This window comes from Heteronotia binoei, chromosome 4 (assembly GCF_032191835.1).
Source record: "Heteronotia binoei isolate CCM8104 ecotype False Entrance Well chromosome 4, APGP_CSIRO_Hbin_v1, whole genome shotgun sequence".
NCBI lineage: Eukaryota > Metazoa > Chordata > Lepidosauria > Squamata > Gekkonidae > Heteronotia > Heteronotia binoei.
Genome location: NC_083226.1, coordinates 4,584,200 through 4,611,585, shown reverse-complemented (window position 1 = coordinate 4,611,585; position 27,386 = coordinate 4,584,200). Strand labels below are relative to the sequence as shown.

Below are 27,386 nucleotides of genomic sequence, written 5' to 3'. Positions count from 1 at the left end.
TAGTAGTAATAATGTAGTAATAGTAGTAGTAATAATAATATATTACAATGTAGTAGTAGTAGTAATAATAATAATAATAATTAAAAGAAGACAGAAGAAGAAGAAGAAGATGACGACGACGACATTGGATTTATATCCTGCCCTCCACTCCAAATCTGAGTGGCTCACAATCTCCTTTCCCTTCCTCCCCTACAATAGACACTCTATGAGGTAGGTGTGGCTGAGATGGCTCTCCCAGAAGCTGCCCTTTCAAGGACAACTCTTGCAAGAGCTATGTCTAGGCTTCCCAAACCTCCCGCTCTGGTGGGAGACCCCTGGGTTCGCAGCCTCATCTCCCGCTCTTCAAAAATCGGGAAGCGGGGGGTGGGGGTGGAGGGGGGGGAGAACATACCTGTAGGCTTCATGTTATTATAGAGCTCCTGAGCCGTTTGTAAAATGTATGCCCCTTTATGGCTGGGCAGGAAGCAGGAAGGGCTTGGGAGAACGGCCCCTCCCTTTCTTTTGCTTTCGTTTTCACAGCAAGAGTTCTCCGGAAGAAGATCTGGTAAGTATTTGTGTGTGAGAGAGAGGGAGGGGGCAGGGGATTCCCTGGTTTGGAGGCCCTCCCCCCTTTAGAAAGCGTGTGGGGGGGAAATGTCTACTGGGCACTCTATTATTCCCTATGGAGAACGATTCCCATAGGGAATAATAGGGAATTCATCCGTGGGTATTGGGGGCTCTGGGGGGGCTATTTTTTGAGGTAGAGGCACCAAATTTTTAGTATAGCATCTAGTGCCTCTCCCCAAAATACCCCCCAAGTTTCAAAACGATTGGACCAGAGGGTCCAATTCTATGAGCCCCAAAAGATGGTGCCCCTATCCTTCATTATTTCCTATGGAAGAAAGGCATTTTAAAAGGTGTGCTGTCCCTTTAAATGTGATGGCCAGAACTCCCTTGGAGTTCAATTATGCTTGTCACATCCTTGTTCTTGGCTCCACCCCCAATGTCTCCTGGCTCCACCCCCAAAGTCTCCTGGCTCCGCCCCCAAAGTCCCCAGATTTTTCTTTAATTGGACTTGGCAACCCTAGCTATGTCTGACCCAAGGCCATTCCAGCAGCTGCAAGTGGAGGAGTAGGGTATCAAACCCAGTTCTCCCAGATAAGAGTCTGCACACTTAACCACTACACCAAAATAAAGTTCACAATTGTATCATCCTGAAACCCCATGGAAAAATTGTCTTCCAAACTGATAGGAGCCCTCTGGGGGCCTAATTAGCCCCCTGTGCCACATGTTTGACACCCCTTATCTAGAGAGTCAACATGGTATAGTGGATATGAATGGTGGGTTTGATGCCCTACTCCTCCTGCACACAAAGCCTGCAAGGTAACCTTGGGCCAGTCACAGTTCTCTCAGACCTCTCTTAACCCCATGTACCTCACAAGATACCTGTTGTGGAGGAGAAAATGGGAAAGGTGATTGCAAGCCATTTTGAGACTCCTTGAAGCTAAAGAAAAGCAGGGTATAAAAACCTACTCTTCTTCTTCATCATCTAAAATCCATAATCATGGCTGAAACAAATATTTTGCAGCCCCAAAGGGCACTGGAACCTCATCAAATAGCAAAGCACATTTGAAGCTGAGAGCTTGAGACTTCTCCCAAAACCTCAGTGAAAACAGAAATATCCCATTGGGCCCTTTGGGTACACCTTAACTCTGGACCACAACCAAGCCCATAGTGCCCCATGGGGCCCAGAAGGCCCAGCCTCCTTGTGGATTTTATGGGCCCCTTCCCCAAGCCTTGGCTCCCGCCTCCTCCTTGGGACCCCTCAGCCCGAATGCTAAGTTCTTGGGTGGGTGGGAGGAGAGGCCCCTCGACTGCACAGGCTGCAAGGGCAGCTAGAGTCCTTTGAAAATTTGGCTGCATCCATTGAGAGACATTCATCATTTGGAATATCACACCAGGATTACATGGAAAAGCTGGACAATTTTACCATATAAAGGAAAAGAACTCCTGGTGCAAATGCTTCCTTTGGTTCAAAGGGCTGAGTATTATGGTTGTTTTGATGAAAGCAATATACGTGGGTTAAATACAATTATTTATATTTGAATGGTTTTTCTTGTTATGTAATTGGATATAGAAGCTGGTTCACGTGGGGCTTTTTGCTTTTTGTTTCCCGGTTGGGGAAAGGCACAGGAAAGCAGGGAAATGGGGAGGGAGCGCAGAGATACAAATCAGCCTTCTTTTGAACTTCAGAATTGAAAGTTGAGCACTGCAGGCTCAGCTCCAGGAAAAGTAGAAGGGGAATTGGAGCTGACATGCAATTTGAATCACACAGGGGGGGGGAGGGAGAGGGGTGGCCCCACCCTCCCCAGCTTCTTGCTCTCACCCCCATGGCCCCCCTTCCTACACCCCCCCCCTCCGTGGCCCCCTTCCCCTGTGACTCTTAGTTACAGGGCTGACCCAAACCCTTGCTTTTTCCAAGTCAGAAGAGCATCTATAGTAAGGAACAGGTCTCCATTTGAATCCAGGGCTCCAGTCTTAACATAAGCCCAGTTTACTTAAAAAGAAAAGAAAAGAAAAGACAGATGAGAATTGCTAAAAACCCCAGAAAGGAGCACACTCTAAAATACACTCCGCCGTTGTAAATTTAATCCAGGGTTATTTGTTGCTCAAGATTTCTTTGCCGTGATGTACGACTTAGTTACGAAGGTTATCAAGGCAGTATCCTAAAGTTGCCTAGTACATAAAACATCCCAGTTAACAATGCAAAGAGGTTAACTCCCCCCAAGATAACCTACTATCAGAGGGTTAAACCAGATGACAGCCTTCTGTCAGCTTCCAAGGAGCTATTGATGGTTCAATCAGTTTGTTTTGAAGGTAAAGCACAACAAAAGGGCACTAAACTTATTCAAACTGTCAGCAGAGACTATCTGGAATGTTGCTTGCAGGTAAGTAATTTGGGGTGTTTTAAGACTATTATCAAACGGCAGTGGCTGCTGAAAGAGACAGCTACTAATCACGGGGAATGCAGCCGTCATAAAACACTTTATGGCAGGCACTGGGATCTATAAATTGCCTCACATATTGCAACAGCTGTCAACTTATAAAACTGCTAGTTACGGGACCACTGTTTAATGAAAAAGGATCCATCTGAGTTTCCCATTCTGCAGGCAGCCCGTGTTTTATTTTAGCTAAGGGGGGATGTGGTGCACATTCGTTTTAAAAACCACACTTCAAATCCCCCTTCAAGAATTCCCCGGGACTGATGTCTGTCTATTTATTTAGGATATTTCTACACCTCCTCTTCAGACTCAGGCTTACCATTAAAAAACGACAACATAAAAGAATTCCACAAACCATTAAAAAAAAAAACCCCTATCAGAAATGATCAACTGGAAATAGCATAAAAAGAGAAGCGGACCATCAATAAGATAAGATAAAAAAAAAATTATGCTAATTCAGGATACTGCCTCAATACCCTGAGCCAGTTTGGTGCAGTGGTTAAGTGTGCGGACTCTTATCTGGGAGAACCAGGTTTGATTCCCCACTCCTCCACTTGCAGCTGCTGGAATAGCCTTGGGTCAGCCATAGCTCTCTTATCTGGGAGAACCGGGTTTGATTCCCCACTCCTCCACTTGCAGCTGCTGGAATGGCCTTGGGTTAGCCATAGCTCTGGCAGAGGTTGTCCTTGAATGGGCAGCTGCTGTGAGAGCCCTCTCAGCCCCACCCACCTCACACGGTGTCTATTGTGGGGGGAGAAAATATAGGCGATTGTAAGCCAGTCTGAGTCTCTGATTCAGAGAGAAGGGCGGCATAAAAGTCTGTAATTCTTTTTCTTCTTCTTCTGATTTGGGTGGCCCCGGCTGTCCCAGTCTCATCAGATCTGAGGTGGAGGGAGGGTCTCAAAACCAGGGGATCCCCTGCCCCCAAATCAGGGCTGCCAAGTTTCTGGCCAGGGTGGGGGTTCTCCCGCTTTGGGGGTCCCCAACCCACTGGCCTGCAGTGGGTCAGCAGGGAGATCCCCTCCCAATGTCGCCAGTTCGATGACATCGCTATAATTTTCCTCCTAAATTGTTAGAGCATCCGGGAAAACCATAGAGTTTTCCCTGAAGCTCCTGGAGTGGCTGGTGCATGATATCACTGGTGCAATGACATCACTTCCTTCCTTCCTTGTCTTGCAGCTCTCAAACATCTGATGTTCATGCCTTGTGGTTCTCAAACATCTGATGTTTATTCTATGTGTCTCTTACAATAAGCATGTTTGGTCATGCCTGGGCTAGAGCCGTCTACATTTTTTGTTATTTTTGTCCCAGGCTTCCATTTGAAACAATTTGCTATGGAACTAAACAGGGAGGATGGTAGCTGGAATGGGGGGAGGGCAGGAATGTACAGAGCTCATGACAGACAGAAGTACAAATCATTTGCAGCAGAACACATGGAAGAAACACAACCCCATTTTATGTTACTTCAGCACCAAATAAGTGGAAATGACAATAGAGATTAACAATTCATTTACCAATTTGTTAACTGTTCCCTACAGCTCACACTGTGTGTTTTTGGAGCTTCAGTGTTGACCTGTCAAGGCACTGAGGTACATATTTTCAAAGTGATTCACGGAGCTGGCAAAATTCCAGCTGATGTTACAGCGAGCTGCCTCACAACCAAACTGTCATGCATCGCACCTCTTTGGAGAGAAGGCATCTGACTCGAGGCAAAGCAACATCCAAGCAATGCCTTTTTCCCCAGGACCAACTGGGGACTTCTGTGCCACCACTAGCACAACAGAGATCCTGTTTTCTAAACCCATAATGCTAACAGACATCATAAGACCATTTCTCCTCCCACTGCCAACCTGGTTCATGCATACTACTGGGCCTGCCTCCATCAATAAATCACCAAACCTGCTTGTGGGAATGGCAGAACCCTCCTGAGAAATTCTGAAAGGCTCATCAGAACTCTCTGCTGCCCTCAGATGTTTTTGACAGGAGGAGGAACCCAGTTGGCCTGGAACTTTGCTTCGGATGAAATTTTAGTAGAAACTTGACTTTTTTATTTTTATTTTTCTGCTTGCAGTGCAGAAGAAACTGATTTATGAGAAATGGAGGCTATGAAACTATTCCAATATGCTTAAAATATTACATGGTCCTTGCTCCTTTAGTGCAAGTCAGTTAATGGATGCCTTCTGAGTCCAGCTTGGAGAAGGCATTTAAAGAGATGCAGTCCCTTTAAATGCCTTTTGAGTTCACTTGCCAAGTCATGCTGATGCGGTGGCAACATGGCTTGGAGAAGACATTTAAACAGGAGGTTTTTAAATGCCTCCTCCAAGTTGTGCCGCTGCTGCGGTGTGATTCAGCTAGTGAACTCAGAAGGCATTTAAAAAGACTGTGTCTCTTTGAATGCTTTCTCCAAGCTGGTTCACAGTGGTCTCTTTAAATGCCTTTCCCCCTCCACTGAAAACAATGTAGTGTGGGGGCACCCTCTTTGGGATCTCATAGAATTGGAATCTTTGGTCCAATCTTTTTGAAACTTGAGGGGAGGCACCAGCAGTTCTGCTGCATATTTGGTGCCTCTCTCTATATATATATATATAAAATAGCCCCCCCCCCCAGTCGCAAATAACCATAGGGTATAATGGAGTAAAAAAAAATCTGGCTTTCCTGAATATTTCCCAAAGCAAAATACCATACTAGTAGTAGGATTCAGGAATATCAGGAAATACCAGTACCAGAAAAATACCAGGTGGGGGGGGGGGGAGTTTGCATGCCCATGTATGCATATGGGAAACAACTATATTTGACAAAGTGCATAAAGCACAAAAAATATTTATTTCCAGCATCTCCTTCATTATAAGATAATAATCCTTACTTCTATTGGAGTATAGTTATATTCAACATCTTAAATTTCAAACATCATAACTATGTCTATTTTGAAACGGCAATACTGGTTTCTTCATTATTACATACTCATTGTTAATTGTGCAGAAATGTAATATATAAGTTTCTTTCCTTGTATAGTACACATAATATACACTCCATCTCTCCTCATATTTTGTAATACACCTGTTTGTCAAATAGGTTGTTAATTTTGCCATTACTGCATATTCAACAAGTTTATTTTCCCATTCTTCTAAACATGGACAGACATCTGGTTTCTATTTTGCTGCATAAACAGTTTTAGCTATTGTCACCAAGTATTTGAATACCTCTTCTACATTAGTGTATTACTGTATTAGGCAGTACACTTAGTAGCATGTTCTTAGCATCTATTGGGAATTTAAACTTCAGAATTTTTTTTGCATTTCTCCATGCATTTCCTTCCAATAACTTTTTACTTTTTTACAAGTCCACCACATATGAAAAAGCTTCCAGCTATATCTCAACATCTCCAGCATTTTCCATTGTAGTTTTTATCTGTTTTCTCACTATCTTTTGGAGTTATCTATTATCTGAAGAAAAAAAAAACATTTTATACCAATTTTCTCTTCATGTCTGTCTGGCTGTAAATTTAATATCTTTTCCCCGATTGTTGTTCCCATTGTTGTATAGCAGAGGTGGCCAAACTCGCTTAATGTAAGCCACAGGGAATAAATGTCAGATGTTTGAGAGCTGCAAGACATGAATGTGAGATGTTTGAGAGCAGGCAGGCAGGAAGGCAGAAAGGAAGGAAGGAAGGAAGGTAGATGGAGGAGGAAATTGGGAAGTGGAAAGAAAGCAACTTTAACTTTAAAAGCATTCTCCAGTCTGCTGGCTGGCTTCGCTTGGACAAGTTATTTAAAGAGACAAGTGCCATCTTCAAGCCAACTGATGAGTCGATGGGAGCTTCAAGAGCCACACAATATGTGTGGAAGAGCCACAGTTTGGCCACCCCGGTTGTGTAGGTATCTGTTCTTGGTTTTGCATCCATTTAATTATACTTCTATCTCCCTCCCTCCCCCTTGTTCGTCCCCTGGTTCTACTTGGAGTAAGAGCGTATATCTCCATCACGGTAGGTGCTTTTTTTTTTATTTTATAATCAGCTGCTCAAATTCAGTCACATCTCTTAATGCTCTGCCTTCAGTATGCATGATCTTCTTTAATCCGGAGGCAGACTGATAATATAGCAGCCTTGTATGTTTTATACCTTCATCTCTGATATCTTGCCATGACTTGATTTCCCCCTGATCATTTATCATCATGCCAGATGTTATAAATCATTTTTTACTTCTCATGTTTTTACTTTGGCATGCTTCTGTTGCGGACATAGTCTTATTGTCAAGGGACCTCGCTATATAGTTTATTGGGATTGGTGTTCTCTGTGTCTGTAATGGGCATGTTGGGGGAGTCTATGCTGTGCTGCTCTGCCTGCTTGCTTTCTCTTTTGTTTGTAACACACAGCATTGGGGAAAAGTGTAGAAATGGGCAACTAGAATGATTAATGGGTTGAAACACTTTCCCTATGAAGAAAGGTTAAAACTCTTGGGGCTCTTAAGCTTGGAGAAACGTCGACTGAGGGGTGACTTGATAGAGATTTACAAGATTATGCATGGGATAGAGCAAGCAGAGAAAGAAGGACTTTTCTTCCTCTCTCACAATGAAAGAACTCGTGGGCATTCAATGAAATTGCTGAGCAGTCGGGTTAGAACGGATAAAAGGAAGTACGTCTTCACCCAACGGATGATTAACATGTGGAATTCACTGCCATAGGAGGTGGTGGCAGCTGCAAGCAGAGCCAGCTTCAAGAGGGGATTGGATAAACATCTGGAGCAGAGGTCCATCAGTGTCTATTAACCACAGGGTATATCACCTCTCAGCCGCCTCCTCTCCAGGCTAAACATCCCCAGCTCCTTCAACCTTTCCTCATAGGACTTGGTCTCCAGACCCCTCACCATCTTCGTCGCCCTCCTCTGGACCCATTCCAGATTCTCTATATCCTTCTTAAAATGTAATGCACAACACTGAAGATAGATCCAAATAGACAGCCGTGTTGGTCTGAAGTAGTAGAGCAAAATAGGAGTCAATTGCACCTTTAAGACCAACTTAGTTTTATTCAGAACGTAAGCTTTCGTGTGCATGCACACTTCTTCAGACGAGGTGAGGTCTCACCAGAGCATCACTTCACATGATCTGGACACTAGACTTCTGTTGATACAGCCCAAAGTTGCATTTGCCTTTTTGTATCCCACCCTTCCCGCCAAAGCAGAATCAGGGCGGGTTTCATCAGCCATTTCTCCAGGGGAACTGATCTCTGCCACCTGGAGATTAGTTGTGGGGTTATTTTTTTAAATAAATAAGCAACTTTATTGAAAGATGCATTGCAATATTCAAAGCATATGTTACATCTTACACAAACATTGAAATATACATGCGATATAAGTTTATATGTGTGGAGATTAGTTGCTATGCCTCAAAGATCTCTAGATACCACCTGGAGGTTGGCAACACTACCACGGGACCCCAGGTAAAGCTCACTTTGGGAAGGATTTACTCCCTTGGGCAGTGATGATTTTAGGACAAAGAAAGCACCAGTTCAGGACCCCTCAGTCAACCAAAAAAATTGCCAAGACCAAAAATCCAAAAAGAGTTTCCAGAATTGCTATCCGGAATTGTACTAAATATGTTTGCTCTGATTATGTGTCCAGGAGCATAGCCTTAAAAAATCCATGGAGAGAGAAGCAAAAAATCATGAGTGTGGTAGAAAAAGAAAACCAATCGGCCTCCGTAAAAAAAAAAAAAAAAAATCAGAAGAAAGGGACAAAACAGGTGGACTCTGTGCAAGTTCAAAGAATGACAAGCACTGATGCTGCTCAAGCCACCTCTCCTCACCATTATCTCACCCGTGAAAAGGAGCAAGGTCACCTATATTTAAAATACTTTGCCATGCATTCTGACCCAGCTGATTTTTCACAGTCCAGTAATAACAGGGTTCATGTTTTCACTGCAAACAACCCGCCCCCCCAGGACAGGCCCGAGTGGTGGTACAAGACAAGCAACTGGCAATTATTGTGTTGACTCTTTGTGACTTTGATCTCTGGGGCATGACCTTTGCTTTCTCCACATCTTCAAAGCACAAGACTGCAGAGGCGGTTATTGGGCATTATGCTGTTTTGCCGGTCATGCTGCCTCATTTCCAGTCCCTGAACCTCGCTCTCTCTCTCGCCCTCACCAGGGCAGGAATGAATAACATTTAAATGAAGGAATAACATTCAAATAAAGAAATAACATTTAAAACGACCGATGAAGTGGATAAAGCCCCGCGGTGCAGAGTGGTAAAGCTGCAGTACTGCAATCCGAGCTCTCTGCTCACGACCTGAGTGCGATCCTGGCGGAAGCTGGGTTTAAGCAGCTGGCTCCAGGTTGACTCAGCCTTCCATCCTTCTGAAGTCAGTAAAATGAGTCCCCAGCTTGTTGGGGGAAAAGTGGAGATGACTGGGGAAGGCAAAGCCAAACCACCCTGTAAAAAGTCTGCCATGAAAATGTTGTGATGCGATGTCACCCCAGAGTCAGAAATGACTGGTGCTTGCACAGGGGACTACCTTTACCTTTTTATGAAGTGGCCAATCATTTTCACACAGTAATACTTAGCAGGGTTTTTTTGTTAACAGGAACTCCTTTGCATATTAGGCCACACACCCCTGATGTAGCCAATCCTCCTGTAGCTTACAGTAGGCTGTGTAAGAAGAACCCTGTAAGGTGTTGGAGGATTGGCTACATCAGAGGGGTGTGGCCTAATATGCAAAGGATTTCCTGCTGCAAAAAAGCCCTTATACTTAGTAAAACAATACAAACATTTCATGATTGACCATAATGATACATGCATGACTAAACTTACAAAAAAGAAATTTTGAGAGCTTTATATTTCACAAGAGTTCCAAACCAGTGTTGCAACAGGGTTATCAGCAATATTCTCTCTAAATTGTGGCGTCTTGTGAGCAAAAATTCTACTTTGTAAGATCCTGGCATTAAAGTTCTGAGCGCCTGCATAAATTAGTTTGCTCTGGGGCCTTTTTTTCTGAGCAAAGACAAAAATGTGTGAGACAGAGCCTAAAAAACTGTGAGCTAACTCACACTAACTCAGCTTAGAGGGAGCACTGGTTATCTGATGTCTATTGGTTTCTGTCCTCTTTTGGGCTCATTTAAAAAAAAAAATCTGACGAAAATGTTCTTTTTGTGACGAAAGGTTAGGAATATTCCTTTTGTTCAGTTGCACAGTCCAGTACAACTCTTTCCAACCCCACGGACCAAAGTCATGCCTAGTTAGTAGCAATTATCACAGCTTAAATAGTAGCGGTATGTAAAATGAGATTTGTCATAGTGATTACTTGTTTGAAGTAGTCAATTGAGAAATGTGGGTGTTTTTTTTTTCTTTTCAAAATATGGTAACCCTGGATATTATGCAAAAGCGTTTTTCTAACATGTTGGTTTTTCTATTAAACAACATTCACAATTAGCAAAGTATGTAAAATGTCTAGCGTTAACATATTTCATGTTGTAAATGAGTTCCTACTGGGTTTTTTTCTACAGAAAAGCCCTGCGTGAAACATTGGTGATATCAGGGTGTGTGGCCTAATATGCAAATGAGTTCATGAGCCATTGGCCTCATCTAACATGGCTTCTCTTATGTTCTTAAAGGGACTTTTTAAAAAAGGAATAATCATACAAAAGTACCAATAAAATAACCAATCACTATGTGTTCACAATTCTCATAAACTCTAGCCTATTATACATGGGTGTTTTAGGGCTTTAGGAACTTCTTTGAATATTAGGCCACACCCCTCTTATGCAGCCATTCCTCCAAAAGCTTACAGGGCTCTTAGTACAGGGCCTACAGTACTACAGTACAGGAAGGGCCTACAGTAAGCCCTTCCTTCAGTGCTCAGTTTGCTTTTCATGTGCTGTTTCATTGGGCTTTCTGAGAGTGCTTTTATACTGGTTTTTCCCTTGCTTCGCTTCCAAGCTGAGGGTAGCTCAAAAGCATACCGATTCCCTCAGATTTCCCCAGCCCTTTTGTTGTCCCTTGTAGGCCATCTAGGTTGTTCTGCTCAGTCTGTACCTTCTAGGCTTCCCAACCCTCCCGCTTTGGCGGGAGACTTCTGGGTTCGCAGCTTCATCCCCCGGTCTCCAGAAATCAGGAAGCGGGGGGGGGGTGGAGGGGGGGAGAACATACCTGTAGGGTTCATGTTGGTGTAGCAGTTTGTAAAATGTCTGTCCTGAGCAGTTTGTAAAATGTCTGCCCCTTTAAGGCTGGGCAGGAAGGAGGAAACAGGAAGGGCTTCGGAGAACGGCCCCTCCCTTTCTTTGCTTTCGTTTTCACAGCAGGCAGAGGGAAGAAGACCAAGTAAGTATTTGTGTGTGTGAGAGAGGGAGGGGGGATTCCCTGGTATGGAGGCCCTCCCTCCCCCTTTAGAAAGCGTGTGGGTGGGGAGGGAAATGTCTACTAGGCACTCTATTATTCCCTATGGAGACAAATTCCCATAGGGAATAATAGGGAATTGATCCGTGGGTATTGGGGGCTCTGGGGGGGCTATTTTTTGAGGTAGAGGCACCAAATTTTTAGCATAGCATCTAGTGCCTTTCCCCAAAATACCCCCCAAGTTTCAAAACGATTGGACCATAGGGTCCAATTCTATGAGCCCCAAAAGATGGTGCCCCTATCCTTAATTATTTCCTATGGAAGAAAGGCATTTAAAAAGGTGAGCTGTCCCTTTAAATGTGATGGCCAGAACTCCCTTGGAGTTCAATTATGCTTGTCACATCCTTGTTCCTGGCTCCACCCCCAAAGTATCCTGGCCCCTCCCCCAAAGTCCCCAGATTTTTCTTTAATTGGACTTGGCAACCCTAGTACCTTCTGCCATTAATCAGTATTTCCCTTGATATTTTACATTGAATTTTTTTTTACAAATGGAGTGAGTCACTTCCAGGTGACATCAGGGGTGGAATTCTAGCAGAAGCTCCTTTACATATTAGGCCATACACCCCTGATGTAGCCAATCCTCCAAGTGCTTTGTAAGCTCTTGGAGGATTGGCTAAATCAAGGGGTGTGGCCTAATATGTAAAGGAGCTCCTGCTAGAATTCCACCCCTGGGTGACATCATTGCACTTTGTGTGCACAAGATCTATCCCCTGCCAGCAGCCAGGTAGGACTCGGCAACCCTATTTAAAATTGTTCTCCTTCTCTGAACCCAAGGGTATGTATCTGACAACTGAAGGTAGCCTCATGAGCATCTAGCCAGTTAGGGTTTTCAACCCCCAGGTGGGACCTGGAGATCTCCCACTATTGATCTCCAAAACACAGAGGTCAGTTCCTCTGGAGAAAATGGCTGCTTTGGAGGGAGGAGTCTATGGCGTTATATCCTGCTGAAGCCCCTCTCCTCTCCTAACCCCACCCTTCACAGGCTCCACCTCCAAAATCTTCAGGTATTTCCCAACTCAGGGCTTGCAACTGTAGTTCCGACTCACAAAACCTTACACTGTGATAAACCCATCAACTTTAAATCCAAGTGGGCAGCTGTGTTGGTCTGAAGCAGTAGAACAAAGTAGGAGTCCACATTTAAAACCAAGAAAGTTTGATTCAGAATGTAAGCTTTCATGTGCTCCAAGCACACTTCATCAGACGAGGAATCAGGTACAGTGAGCAGAGCTACAAATAGCTGATAGGCAGTGGTTTAGAATGTAAAATGGTACAAATTTAAGATCCAATCCACCAAGAGCTTACAAGGCTTTTTTGTAAACTCTTGGAGGATTGGCTACATCATAGGGGTGTGGCCAAATATGGAAAGGATCTCCTGCTAGAGAGCCAGTTTGGGGTAGTGGCTAAGTGTGTGGATTCTTATCTGGGAGAAGCGGGTTTGATTCCCCACTCCTCCACTTGCAGCTGCTGGAATGGCCTTGGGTCAGCCACAGCTCTTGCAGGAGTTGTCCTTGAAAGGGGAGCTGCTGGGAGAGCCCTCTCGGCCCCACCCACCTCACAGGGTGTCTGTTGTGGGGGGAGAAGATAAAGGAGATTGTAAGCCGCTCTGAGTCTCTGATTCAGAGAGAAGGGTGGCGTATAAATCTGCAATTCTTCTTCTTCAATTACAGAATAGTAAAATTAACAAATTGAGCAAAGCTTTGATCTGGGTATCATGAGCATGCGAAAGCAATAAAACAGTAATATGTCAACATGTGAGAATGTCTGTCAATTACTCTATTATATAAGCCTGGGTCAAAAAGAGAGCATTATATAACTCTGTTCACTGTACCTGATTCTTCATCTGATGAAGTGTGCTTGGAGCACACGAAAGCTTACGTTCTGAATAAAACTGTGTTGGTCTTAAAGGTGCCACTTGACTTCTACTTTGTTCCATCAGCTTTAAGTTACTGTAACAGCCACCCCTCTGGCCTTTCAAACTAGTTCCCATTAATCATTTTGCACAAAAAGTGCCCAAAATATTTCTTGGAAGAAAAATAATAATATTGAAATAAGATTGTATTTGTTATCAGTTTTTTTAAATAGTCGTACTTTTCATATTGTCGGCAAGTCAACTTCACCTCATGTGCCCTAAAACTACCTTGACCGCCTCTCTCTCTTTTTACAAATCAACATTTTGCACAGTCGATAATACAGCAAGAGACATGATGGTTTTGACGTACAGCCGTGTGACATATTATAAATATTACATCACATAACCACAGAGAATGTCACTCAACAAGACTTTTTCCCCCCTTTTCCCAGACAGCACTAAACGAGCCATAGATTCTTGCCTCTGAATAGCTCCTTTCAGGTACTACTTTTGCTTAAATGATTAATAGGAGGCATATAGTCAGGGGGAAAAAAACGTACTTAAAGTGAAAAACAGTAAACTGTAGAGATGTCATTCATTTTTTAAGCAATTCTGTGGTGAAATGCTTCATAAATTTACATCCCGATCAGACTCTTTGTAGCCTCGACCGCCAGGACGCTGGTTCCAGTTTGGGGTTAAGGCAATGGGGAGAGAAAATATTTTATTCAATCTAGGCCACTTAGCAAAAGCCGATATGACACGTTTATGCACAATTCAGCAGTTGGCTTGCTGGAAGTGATTTTTTTTTAAAAAAAGAATAACATCTCTAGGCTGAAGGTAGCTTTACATCTGTTTTCAAGATTCAACAAACACTGGGATATCGCTACAGAGGGGGGCGGTAGGCCTGGCCAGCTACACCAGGTCAGTTTCCTTTCAGGTTTCGGATGCTTTTGGGCTGAAGGCATCAATGTGCAGCTCCATGAAAAGGCTTGCCAATCCTAAGGTCCCAGTGGGGGTTCCCCTGCTTTCGCAGGCTCCTTCCTGCCCCCGGCCAGCTGGCCAGCAGGGGGAAGCCCTGCCCCAACAGCCGCCATGTGCCTCAAACCTCGAAAGCTTAAGAAGACCCTGGGAACAGCTTTTTTCCTAGAAAGGTGCACTCTGTGCCTTTAAATCTTAATTAGGCTATGGGCGGGGCAAGCCTGCAGAACAACCTGCCAGGTGGAAGGGAAGAAGTCCAGAAACTGCGTTGGTTTTATAATAATCTCAGAGGCCGTTTGCACAGGAAAGGGTAAAACACTGCTGTTTTTAATTTATTTCATGGAATGTGAATGCCTCCTGGCTCCAAAGTTCCCAGATATTTTCTGAGACAGACTTAGGAACCCTACCAGAACTGAGTTCAATTATGCCTGTCACAACCTTGCTATTGGCACCACCCCCAAGTCTCCTGGCTCCAGCCCCAAGCTCCCCAGATATTTCAATGGAGACAGAGTCCTATGAGGAAAAGTTGAAGGAGCTGGCATGTTTAGCCTGGAGAGGAGGCGGCTGAGAGCTGTTATGATCACCATCTTATAATAATAATAATAATAATAATAATAATAATAATAATAATAATAATAATAATAATAATAATAATAATAATAATAATAATAATAATAATAATAAATTTTTATTTGTACCCCGCCCTCCCCTGCCAAAGCAGGCTCAGGGCGGCTAACAATACGATGACCAATGGTACACCAAACAATAAAACAGTTACATTAGAAACATTAAATTAAACATTAATTAACCTTAAAAACCTGTTAAAACAATTAACTAAAACATATTATAACACTATCCTTCACGCTCTTCTAGTTAGTACTGATGGCGGATTTTCTTCGTTGTCGGTATAATTCAGTTATTCATAAAAGCTAATTTAAAAAGGGTGGTCTTGCAGGCCCTGCGGAACTGATCAAGGTTCCGCAGGGCCCGCACCTCCTCTGGGAGTTGGTTCCAGAGATATGGGGCTGCGGCCGAAAAGGCCCGAGAGCGAGTATTCTGTAGTTTAATTTGTCTTGGCCCAGGGGTAGTCAGTCTGTTCTTTCCTACTGACCTCAGTGCTCTCTGGGGTTCATACGGGGAGAGACGGTCCTTCAGGTAGGCTGGTCCTCGGCCATATAGGGCTTTAAAGGTGATAACCAGCACTTTGTACTGGACCCGGTATACAATCGGTAACCAGTGCAGTTCGCGTAGCCCCGGCCGTACATGTTCCCATCTTGGGAGACCGAGCAACAGCCTGGCCGCCGCGTTCTGCACTAGCTGTAACTTCCGGGTCCGGCACAGAGGCAGCCCCATGTAGAGGGCGTTACAGTAGTCCAATCGTGAGGTGACCGTCGCATGGATCACCGTTGCTAGGTCCCGACGCTCCAGGAAAGGGGCCAGCTGCTTTGCCCGCCTCAGATGGAAGAATGCTGACTTGGCAGTGGCTGTTATCTGGGCCTCCATTGATAGTGAAGGCTCCAGTAAGACACCCAGACTCTTCACCTGCTGCGCTGCTTTTAGCTGCACACCATCGAAGGTCGGGAGGGATATTTCCCCCCCTGGAGCGCCGCGACCCACACAGAGAACCTCTGTCTTTGCCGGATTCAGCTTCAGCCCACTCAGTCTAAGCCACGTTGCGATAGCCTGTAACGCCCGATCCAGGTCTTCCGGGGGGGAGGCAGGCCGGCCGTCCATTAGCAGATAGAGCTGGGTGTCATCTGCATATTGATGGCAACCCAGCCCAAACCTCCTGGCAATCTGGGCAAGGGGGCGCATATAGATGTTAAATAACATCGGGGAGAGGACTGCTCCCTGAGGCACCCCACAATCTAGTGTGCGCCTCTGGGATCGTTCACCCCCGATCGCCACCCTTTGTCCCCGACCCATGAGGAAAGAGGAGAGCCATTGTAAAGCAGACCCCTTAACCCCAATGTCGGCGAGGCGGTGGATCAGTAACCGATGGTCGACCGTATCAAATGCAGCCGACAGATCTAATAACATCAGCACTGCTACACCGCCTCGATCCAGTTGCCGTTGGAGGTCATCTGCCAAGGCGACCAAGACCGTCTCCGTCCCGTGGCCCGGTCGGAAGCCAGACTGGCACGGGTCTAGGACAGAAGCGTCATCTAGAAATCTCTGTAGCTGCAACGCCACTGCCCTCTCGATGATTTTACCTAAAAATGGTAAATTAGACACCGGTCGATAGTTCGCCAATTCGGCCGGGTCTGCTGTTGATTTTTTCAAGAGGGGGCGGACCAAGGCCTCTTTCAGAGGCATTGGAAAACGCCCCTCTAGGAGGGATCTATTTATGATGTCCCGTAAAGGACATCTAAGCTCCCTCTGGCAAGATTTAATCAGCCAGGAGGGGCAAGGGTCCAGATCGCATGTTGTTGGGCGAGCAGCGGAGAGAATTCCATCAACTTCTTCCAGGCTGAGTGGGTCGAAGTGGTCCAGCAGTAAATCCGAAGACAGGCGCGGAGCCTCAGTCTGACTTACTGTATCTAATGTGATAGGTAGGTCTTGGCGGAGTGATGAGATTTTATCTGCAAAATATTTCGCAAATGCCTCACAGCCTATCTCCAATTCTCTAACGTTTGGTTTGCCTTGTGGCAGTGTTATGAGATCTCCAATTACGCTAAATAATTGTGCTGGGCGCGAATTTGCAGATGCAATCTTGGCTGCAAAGTATTGTTTCTTTGCAATCTTGACTGCCATCTCATATGACTTCATAAACGTTCTATAGGATGTTCTCGACACTTCGTCCCGAGTATGCCTCCACCGCCTCTCTAGTCGTCTGAGCCCTTGCTTCAGCTGGCATAACTCCAAGGTATACCATGGAGCCAGCTTCATACGAGGGCGCAGAGGGCGCCGGGGTGCGATTTCGTCGATGGCCCTGGATAGCTGATCTTGCCAGACTTCCACCAGGTCATTGAGGGAATCGCCAGTGGGCCAGGGGTCCCTCAGGGCCGTTTGGAACCGTTCCGGGTCCATCAGGCCCCGAGGGCGAGCCAAAATAGGCTCTCCGCCCATACAGGGTTGGGGCGGCATCTCCATACGGGCCTTAAGGGCTAGGTGATCCGACCATGGGACCGCTTCATCTGTGATATCGTTCACCAAAATCCCAGACGCAAAGATCAAGTCTAGTGTGTGTCCGGCCTGATGCGTGGGTGTTGTGACAAATTGAGAGAGTCCTAGTGTCGCCATGGAAGACACTAGGTCCATCGCCTGAGTGGAGGCTGTGTCATCGACATGGACATTGAAGTCACCCAGGACCATAAGTCCTGGGCTCTCCAATGCCCAGCCCGCCACTGCCTCCAATAGTGATGGTAAGGCGCTGGCTGGTGCGTTAGGCGGACGGTACACCAGCCAGATCGCCAACCCCTCTCCAACATCCCACCACAGACCGACACAGTCGATGCCATCGATCTTTGGGGCCGGGAGAGTCCTAAAGGAGTAAGCCTCCCGTATGAGTAATGCCACCCCTCCCCCCCGCCCGTTACTCCGTGACTGGTGAAAGACCGAGTAACCTGGGGGGGTCATCTGGGAGAGAGCTACTGTCTCTCCGTCCCGCACCCAGGTCTCGGTCACGCAAGCCAGGTCCACGTCCTGCCTAAGCAGGAACTCCTTAAGGGTCGAGGTCTTATTATTGATGGACCTGGCGTTGCATAACACCAGTGACGGAGACGAGCATTTCCTCTTAGGCCCACTACCTGCCACCGTTGGGATGGGCAATCTTCAAGCACTTGAAGGGCTGTCATCTAGAGGATGGTGTGGAATTGTTTTCTGTGGCCCCGGAAGGTAGGAAGAGAACCAATGGGTTGAAATTAAATCCAAAGAGTTTCCGGCTCAACATTAGGAAGAACTTCATGACCGTTAGAGCGGTTCCTCAGTGGAACAGGCTTCCTCCTTGGGAGATGGTGGGCTCTCCTTCCTTGGAGGTTTTTAAACAGAGGCTAGATGGCCATCTGACAGCAATGAGGATCCTGTGAATTTAGAGGGAAGGTATTTGTGGGTTTCCTGCATTGTGCAGGGGGTTGGACTAGATGACCCTGGAGGTCCTTTCCTATTCTTTGGTTCTATGATTCTTGAATTGGACATGAATGGTGTCAGTCAAGACCCTCTCCATTTATCACACCAGATTACATGGGATAATTCTAGAGCTGTCATCTGCTAGGTAGGGCATGGAGTTATCTGAATTACAACTGATCTCCAGGCTACAAAGATCAGTTCCCCTAGAGCAGGGGTGTCGAACTCATGAGGGCCAAATCTGACATAAACAAGACGTTGTTGGGCTGGGCCATGTTGGACCAGGCCATGTCAGACTGGGCCATGTGTGTACCTATTTAAGATTAGGCAGCAGAGATATAAACATAATAAAGGACACAGACAAACACAAAGATTTTTTAAAAAACTTAAAACATTAGCACTCGTTGATCTTAAAAAGCACTTCCTTTGTATTTCTCCAATGGGATCCAGTGAACTGGGCAAAGGAAGCTCCGGCTCTTTCCTTCCTCCTCCAGGGGACTAGGGGGGAGTCTCAGCCAAGAGAAGGAAGAGAGGCTTGCTGTGTGATCGAGAGAGCCTGGCAAAGCAAGTTATCCCTCCTCCCCAAGGGAGGAGTCTCAGCTAATGGAGATAATAGAGGTTTTGCTCTCAGGGCCGGTATGTGGGAGTAGGCCAAGCAGGCAGCCACCTAGGGTCCCAGGCACATTCCTTTGGCTCCTGAGCACTGGCATCTTGTCTTCTCCCATCACCCAGCTGCCCTCCACAAAGCCAAGCCAACCCCCTTCTCCCCGGTGTGTGACTTGGTCTCCCACTTCACCCTATCCCTCCACCCTCCTTCCTGGCTTGGCCGGCAAGCACTTCTTCTCACAATTTTCTCACAATTTTTAATAACATATCACATTTTTTTTTTTAAAAAAGTTAAAATTAAAAATCAGTAAATGAAAAATGTGAAAAATTTCAAGTTTTGTGCTCTTCATTTTCCCTATATTTTTTAATAATGGGGGGGTGTGTGTGCTAGTGGGTGATTCGCCTAGGGCGCCAGAAAGCCTAGCACCAGCCCTGTTTACTCTGTAGCTCCTTTGCGATTGAGCAAGCCTTGCAAAGCAAGCTGTTATGCAGAAGAAAGCTAGAGACAGAGCTCTTCTGACAGGGCCTACTGTGAGCTCCAGGAGGATTGGCTATATCAGGGGTGTGTGGCCTAATATGCAAAGGAGCTCCTGTAAGAAGAACTCGGTAAGCTCTTGGAGGATTGGCTACATCATGGGGGTGTGGCTTAATATGCAAATAAGTTCCTGCTACCAAAAAAGCCCTGCTTCAGCGTATGTAAATCAAAGTGGTAAGAGTTTGCATTGCAGTTTGGTAAGAGAGCATTCTGGGATCCAAATGGCTCTCAGTTCTTGATCAGCTGCAGAGTTTTTAAAAACTGCTTTGCACCGCTGCACAAGGACTTTCATTGTGTGATGGAAGGATAGGTCTGTCACCATTTTGTGGCTGGCACCACCTCCTCCAGCAGCCATTTTCTTGCTGTGCCCACAACGCAGTGTCAGAATTCCAAAGATGCCCCACCGGGGCAGGAAGGTTGGGGACACCTGGACCACAGCAGCTGCATTAAATTGCTCTTGATCTCTGCAGCTATTTAATGTACATGAATACTTTAAAAGTTCAACGGAACCTGTGATTCAGGATACATACCTGTATCTTTGGTAGTCTCCCTCATCTTTGTCTTTGCAGACCAGCTCATTGGGGCAGGCTGTATTTCCCAGCAAACTGAGGTACTCCAAAGAGAGCGCCGCTTCCGCTAAGTGATCCAGAAGGCTTTCCAATTCTGTAATGTGTCTAAAGTTAAGGATCCATTGGCGTCACGGAAGAAAAATCTTTTGAGTGCCCACGCTGCAGCCACTGATAAGACATCTCTCTCTCTCTCTTTCTCTCTCTCACACACACACACAGGCCTCGGATTCAGCCGGAGCTCACAGGACCACAGCTCCTGAACCTTTCTGAGAGTTCCACCTCCTCCTCCCCACCTTGTCCATTGAATAGTAGGTGCAGCTGCATAACAATCCCTGGATGAGTTCCACCACCTATTTGTCTACAAAACGACCCCTGCACACGCACACACACACACACAAATGCATGTACACACTACAGAGAGTGGCATTCAGAAAAATGCTGCATTAATTGTTCCCAGGGTAATGGTGGACTCGATCCAAATCATTTTTTTTTTTTGCACAGTATGAAAGAACTTCGCTTAGTTCCCCCTCCCCCCCCCGCACACTTTATTCTCTTCTCTTCTTTTTCTTGCCTTTCTGCAAAACATTACAAACTTTGACAAAATGATGGATGATGTGTAGGGAAACGGTTAACCATTGTTGCAGCCATGAAACTTTTCCAACATGGCAACGGAGCATTTCCTCGCACAGTACATTCATCATTGAACCATATTACAGTCTGTTGGAAAAAAATGAGTTTGCAAAGCAGGGGCCGGTGAGCGCGGCCAATGAGAGCTCGACTCGTGGATGGGGGAATGGTCTTTATGACACTGCAAACGTTGCTTAACTAGTGCATAGGCAGAAACTCTTTGTCAAATGTTTCCTGGAGAAGCTCAGGCAATACAGCACTGAAACGCGTAATGAATGCAGGGCTTTAAAGTGGACGGGAAGGCCCCATTATGCCCCTGGAGTGGCTATGTGGCAAAGGTCCCTGCATCTCAGGGGTTAATGCAGTCATGTCTACAAGACAGGCTTTGAGAATTTGAAAACCTTGTAAAGACTCCACAGATCCAACAAAGAAGCCACTGCTAGAATTGCGTCAGTCACTGGAGCCAAAGTTGTGTTTTCTCAAGGTTAATTTTTCACAGGGCTTTTTTTTTTTTGTCGTAGGAGCTCCTTTGCATATTAGGCCACATGCCCCTGATGTAGCCAACCCTCCTGGAGCTTAGAATCATACAATGATAGAGTTGGAAGGGACCTCCAGGGTCATCTAGTCCAACCCCTGCACGATGGAAACTTACAAATACCTCCTCCTAAATTCACAGGATCTTCATTGCTGTCAGACAGCCATCTAGCTTCTGTTTAAAAACCTCCAAGGAAGGAGAGCCCACCACCTCCCAAGGGAGCCTGTTCCACTGAGGAATCGCTCTAACGGTGAGGAAGTTCTTCCTAATGTTGAGCCGGAAATTCTTTTGATTTAATTTCAACCCATTGGTTCTCTTCCTACCTTCCAGGGCCACAGAAAACAATTCCACACCATCCTCTATATGACAGTCCTTCAAGTACTTGATGGTGATCATATCACCTCTCAGCCATCTCCTCTCCAGGCTAAACATCCCCAGCTCCTTCAACCTTTCTTCATAAGACTTCATAAGACTTTCACCATCTTCGTTGCCCTCCTCTGGACCCGTTCCAGCTTGTCTATATCCTTCTTAAAATGTGGTGCCCAAAACTGAACACAATACTCCAGGTACCCCTGTAAGCTCTTAGGGGACTGGCTACATCCATGGCCTAATATGCAAAGGAGTTCCTGCTAAAAAAAAAAAGGCCTGATTTTTTTTTCATGTAAAAAACCCTGCAAGTTTGACTGAGGACCTGAAGCTCCTGGACTATCCAAAGTTCATGAAAACAGCTCCCTGAAGGCTTAAAAAAGACCTTCCTTCCTATGGCTGCCAGCCTCCAGGTTGCACCCAGAGACCTCCCATTATTCCAATGAACGTCCAGGTGGCAGGAGCAGTTCCCTTGGAGAAAGTGGGTGCTTGGCAGGTGGACTCCATGGTATTATACCCCTCTGAGGTCCCTCCCCTCCCCAAACTCCCCTCCTCAGGCTCCGCCCCCTGACCTTCATTGCGTGTTACATAAAACTAACCACAGTTTAACAATCGGTTGCATAATATATGTAAGCAACAGGACTGTCAAAAATAAACTAACTTTCTATAATATTGATTCTGTGGAATGATGTCATTTTCAGAAAGAAAAGTAAGGGGCACCAAACAGACACCACATGTCTTTCCTATTGGTTGTAAGATACATCATGTGAATTATAAGCGATTTTGCATAATATGAACGTTTCCCACAGCCTTTGATACCAGGCTTCTAATGTGGGTGGGTGTTTATCTACCCAGTGTGAGGTTAGACTAGCCGTGACTATTAAAATATGAATTAATTCTGATGTACTGGAACTTAACCTTTGGTCTTGCCAATTATGAAGTAAAAAAAAAAATCAGGTTCCAGTGCTAAGGTTGTATGGGTCATTTTGCTTATTTCTCTATTTACCTGTTGCCAAAATTCATAAATACATCTGCATCGATTCGCCACCAACAATGGCTATATTGTTAAACCCAGCATGGCAGTTGGTGGGCTGAGGCCCAAAGGGAATGGCTTGTTGAAGCTGAGTTCATGGCTGGGGTCAAATTAGAACCAGGGGCACCCAAGCTCACAGTCTTTGCAACACAAAACCCCAGTTCAAGAATTGAGAGCCATTTTGATCCCAGAAAGGTCTCTTACCAAACTACACTCACTTTGACTTACATACACTGAATGCAGGGCTTTTTTGTAACAGGAACTCCTTTGCCTATTAGGCTCTTCTTACAGGGCCTACCATAAGCTCTTGGAGGTGTGTGGCCTAATATGCAAAGGAGTTCCTGCTACAAAAAAAACAGCCCCACACTGAAGTATGTGCACAGTAGTTCCAAGTATGTATACACATAAATAAATATTTTTCCTAACCAGTGACAGCAATTATTATTTCAAGCTAACAATTTCACTCTTCTGGTTTTCTTTTCCCCTTCCCCATTCATATCTGGGATTGTGCATCGCAGTTATTATGTTGTTATCTTAAATGCTCGGTCTTTTGTGTTGCTTGTTGCCTGACTTTGATTTATGCCTTCCTGTTATCTTTGTTATCTTTCGCAGATGGAATTTACCTCATTTCTTCACCTCAATAACTGAAGGGCAGGGTCACCGGCACAGAGCGGAGAAAGAACTTTTGCCCTTAAACCCTTCCCTTCTCTTTGTACTTTCCAATTTACATCTGATTCACAAGCAGAAGTGGGAAGCTACCAGAGACAAGACACTTGCCCCTATAGTCCCTTCCAACTTGGGCCAAACCAAACATAACCCAGAAGACACATGAAGAGTCACCTGGTGGCTGGGAAATACTCAGAGATTTTGGGGGTGGAGTCTGAGGATGGTGGGGTTTGGGTAGGGGCTTCAGTGGGGTACAACACCTTGGAGTTCACCTTCCAAAGCGGCCATTTACTTCAGGGAATCTGATCTCTGTCAACTGCTGGAGGAGGAGGAGGAGAAGAAGAAGAGAGGCAAGATGATATCAGAGAGAGGAGGTGGTTGAGAGGTGACAAGTCTTCCGCATCCTATAAACATGCATTGGATTTTTCCTAGCTGAATTCATAACTTTACATTTATCCCTGTTAAAATTCATTTTATTGGTTTTAGTCCCGTTTCCCAGCCTGTCAAGATCATCCTGTATCCTTAGATAGGGTTAGAGGTTAGCTTCTTTTTGTGACAATCCCCACCAGAGTTATCCCATATTTCATTTACCTACTACAACACCTTTGTCATAGCTTCAAGAAAATTATGAGAAACCGAAGAGTTTGGGTTTAGGTCTTGTGCATAGTATTAATTAGGGGTGCAAAGGCCTGGGCAAAAAAAACCAAAAAGGGGTGTGTGCAGTTTTGGAAATGCTGAGGTGCTATTTCTGCCAAGCTCCCACTAGGGGTGGGGGTCCTCTGTCTGGGAGGGCCACTACCCACCAGCAGGGAGCAGGCCACGGGGGGATCCCTGCCCCCAAAGCGTCCTGTTGGCGCACACTGTCCCCGGCATGATGACATCACCCGGAAGTGATGTCAGCGCGCTGGGGACATCACACAGGGACACTCTAGGACTCGTGCTAAAAACTCTATGGTACCATAGAGTTTTACCGTGTGTCCTAGAGCGTTTCTGGTGCGAGGGACTTGGCAAACCTATGAGGTGCACGAAAAAACCCTCTTCCCCTTCTTATAAACCTTGTTATAAGTGAAATGCTGTTTACGAAAAGGGTATGAAAAAATTATGTACGCTGACCTACAGTAGTAGATAATGATTGTTCCTGAATTTGCAGTAGAAACAAACAGTACATTTTCAAGGTTATGCTCAGTAATTAAAAGCGCATCCTATTGGCAACACTTAATATGCTATAATGTGTTTAATTATAACAAAGTTCAGTCTTTTTCTGTTATCAACTTTGAAAAATATCCAAACATGCCAGTGGCCTTATCTACTGTGGCAGAGAGTGTTTTGGACCAAACAATACACATTCTTTTGTTTATAACATAATTTACTTTTGACCTTCAACTTTTTTCCCTGCGTCTCAGACGGCAAAAGTTAAGGTCTTTGGCTACTCAAGTATTGGGCTTATTTCCACTTGCACTGGTAGACGCCCATCTAGGCGATGTCATCATGCTATGCGCACAAAGCACACGTGAAGCGAGTCCCCCGCCAGAGCCCAGCTGGTTTCGCAGGAAGGGCAAGAACTATGGTTGCCAGCTTCCAGGTGGAGCCTGGAGATCTCCTGTGTTTACAATTGATCTCCAACAGGCAGTGAAAATGGCTGCTTTGGTTGGATGGTGGATAAATCCTTTTATCTCTCTGGCTGTCAAATTGCATTTTCTTTTATTTTAGAAAATTGTTATGCCTCTTCTCAGGAGTACCTACTCGAGACAGCTTACAAAATAAAACATACATACACACACACACACACACACACACATATATATATAATCATAGAGTTGAAAGGTACCTCTAGGGTCATCTAGTCCAACCCCCTGCACAATGCAGGAAACTCACAAACACCTCCCCCCTAAATTCATAGGATCTTCATTGTTGTCAGATGGCCATCTAGCCTGTTCCACTGAGGAATCGCTCTAACGATCAGGAAGTTCTTCCTAATGTTGAATCTGAAACTCCTTTGATTTAATTTCAACCCATTGGTTCTGGTCCTACCTTCCGGGGCCATGGAAAACAATTCCACACCATCCTCTATAGGACAGCCCTTCAAGTACTTGGAGATGGTGATCACATCACCTCTCAGCAGCCTCCTTTCCAGGCTAATCATCCCCAGCTCCTTCAACCTTTCCTCATAGGACTTGGTCTCCAGACCCCTCACCATCTTCATTGCCCTCCTCTGGACCCGTTCCAGCTTGTCTATATCCTTCTTAAAATGTGGTGCCCAAAACTGAACAGGAGACTCCAGGTGAGGTCTTACCAGAGCAGAATAAAGTGATACCATCGCATCACGTGATATGGACACTATACTTCTGTTGATACAGCCCAAAATTGCATATGCCTTTTTAGCCACTGCATCACACTGTTGACTCATGTTCAGCATATGATCCACTAAGACTCCTAGATCCTTTTCGCACATAAGGCAAGTCTCCCCCATGGGTTTTTACTACCTAAATACAGAACTTTACATTTATCCCTGTTAAAATTCATTTTATTGATTTTTCCAGCCTTTCAAGATCATCCTGTATCCTGTTTCTGTCTTCTTCTGTGTTTGTAACCTCTCCCAATTTAGTATCATCTGCAAATTTAATAAGCATTCCCTCTATTCCTTCATCCAAATCACTGATAAAGATGTTGAACAAAACAGGTCCCAGGACAGATCCTTGAGGCACTCCACTTGTCACTCCTTTCCAAGAGGATGAGAAACCATTCACAAGCACTCTTTGGGTGTGATCTGTCAACCAGTTACAGATCCACCTAACAGTAACAGGATCCAAACCACATTTTACCAACTTGTCAACAAGGATAGTATGTGGAACTTTATCAAAAGCCTTAATGAAATCAAGATAAACGATGTATATATCATTCCCCTGATCCAGCAAGGTAGTCACTTTCTCAAAAAAAGAGATCAGGTTAGTCTGACATGACTTGTTCTTGAGAAACCCACGCTGGCTCTCAGTAATCACATCCATTCTTTCGAAATGTTCCAGGACCGACTGTTTGATGATTTGCTCTAAAACCTTTCCAGGTAGAGACGTCAAGCTGATGGGTCGGTAGTTACTTGGATCATCTTTTTTCCCCTTCTTGAAGATGGCTACAACATTCACCCGCCTCCAATCTTCCGGCACATCTCCTGTTCTCCAAGAATTCTCAAAAATAATAGCCAGAGGCTCAGAAATTACATCCACAAGCTCTTTTAGAACCCTTGGATGCAATTCATCTGGCCCTGAGGACTTTGTTTCATTTAAAGAAACTAGGTGTTTATGTACTACCCCTATGCTGATCCTAGGTTGGGACTTCATACCCTCCTTATATGCTCTGTTTTAGCCATGTTGAGCAACATTTCCCTCAGAAGAGAAGACTGAGGAAAAGTAGGAATTGAGCAGTTCCGCCCTCTCTTCATTACCTGTTACAATTTCACTTTCTTGCCCTCGCAATGGGCCTACCATGTCCTTGCTCTTTTTCTTACTCTGAACATAAGAAAAGAACCCTTTTTTGTTGTTTTTAGCATCTTTGGCCAGCCTAAGCTCATACTGAACTTTAGCTTTCCTCACTTTTTTCTCTACAAGCACTGGTGATTTGTTTATATTCATCCTTGGTTATAAGGCCCTCCTTCCAATTTCTAAAGGAATCTTTTTTATTTCTCTTTAGAGAGCTGTTTATGGAGCCACTTTGGCTTCTTTAGGCTTTTTTTCCATTTTTTCTTCTCATAGGACTCATCTGTGATTGCACTTTCAGTATTTCGGTTTTAAGAAACTCCCACCCCTCCTGAACCTTCTTCCTCCTAAGTATTTCTGACCATGGGATTTTACTCAGCATAGCTTTAAGTTTATCGAAGTTTGCCTTTCTGAAGTCCAACCTATAAGTCTGACTATGTATAGCTTTTCCCTTCCCTAAGACTGTAAATTCCAAAATCACATGGTCACTACTGCCCAAGGTGCCCACTATTTCCACTTCTTCAATCAATTCTTCCTTGTTGGTGAGAATCAAATCCAAGATAGCAGATCCCCTTGTTTCCTTCTTCACTGTCTGGAAAAGGAAGCTGTCAGCAAGACAAGTCAGGAATCTATTTGACTTTTCATTTTTAGCAGAGTTGAACTTCCAACAGATGTCCGGGTAATTGAAATCTCCCATGATCACTGTATCCCTTCTCTTGG

The 27,386-nt window shown here is 45.0% G+C and overlaps 1 protein-coding gene across 1 annotated transcript in view; it reads right to left on the bottom strand.

The window, feature by feature from the left end:
• LRMDA (leucine rich melanocyte differentiation associated) overlaps positions 1-27,386 on the bottom strand; it is a 1,409,701-nt gene that overhangs the window by 629,630 nt on the left and 752,685 nt on the right. Inside the window, exon 4 of the mRNA XM_060236713.1 lies at positions 19,931-20,065. Coding sequence (XP_060092696.1) covers positions 19,931-20,065 — 135 coding nt within the window. The remainder of the gene's footprint in view (positions 1-19,930; positions 20,066-27,386) is intronic.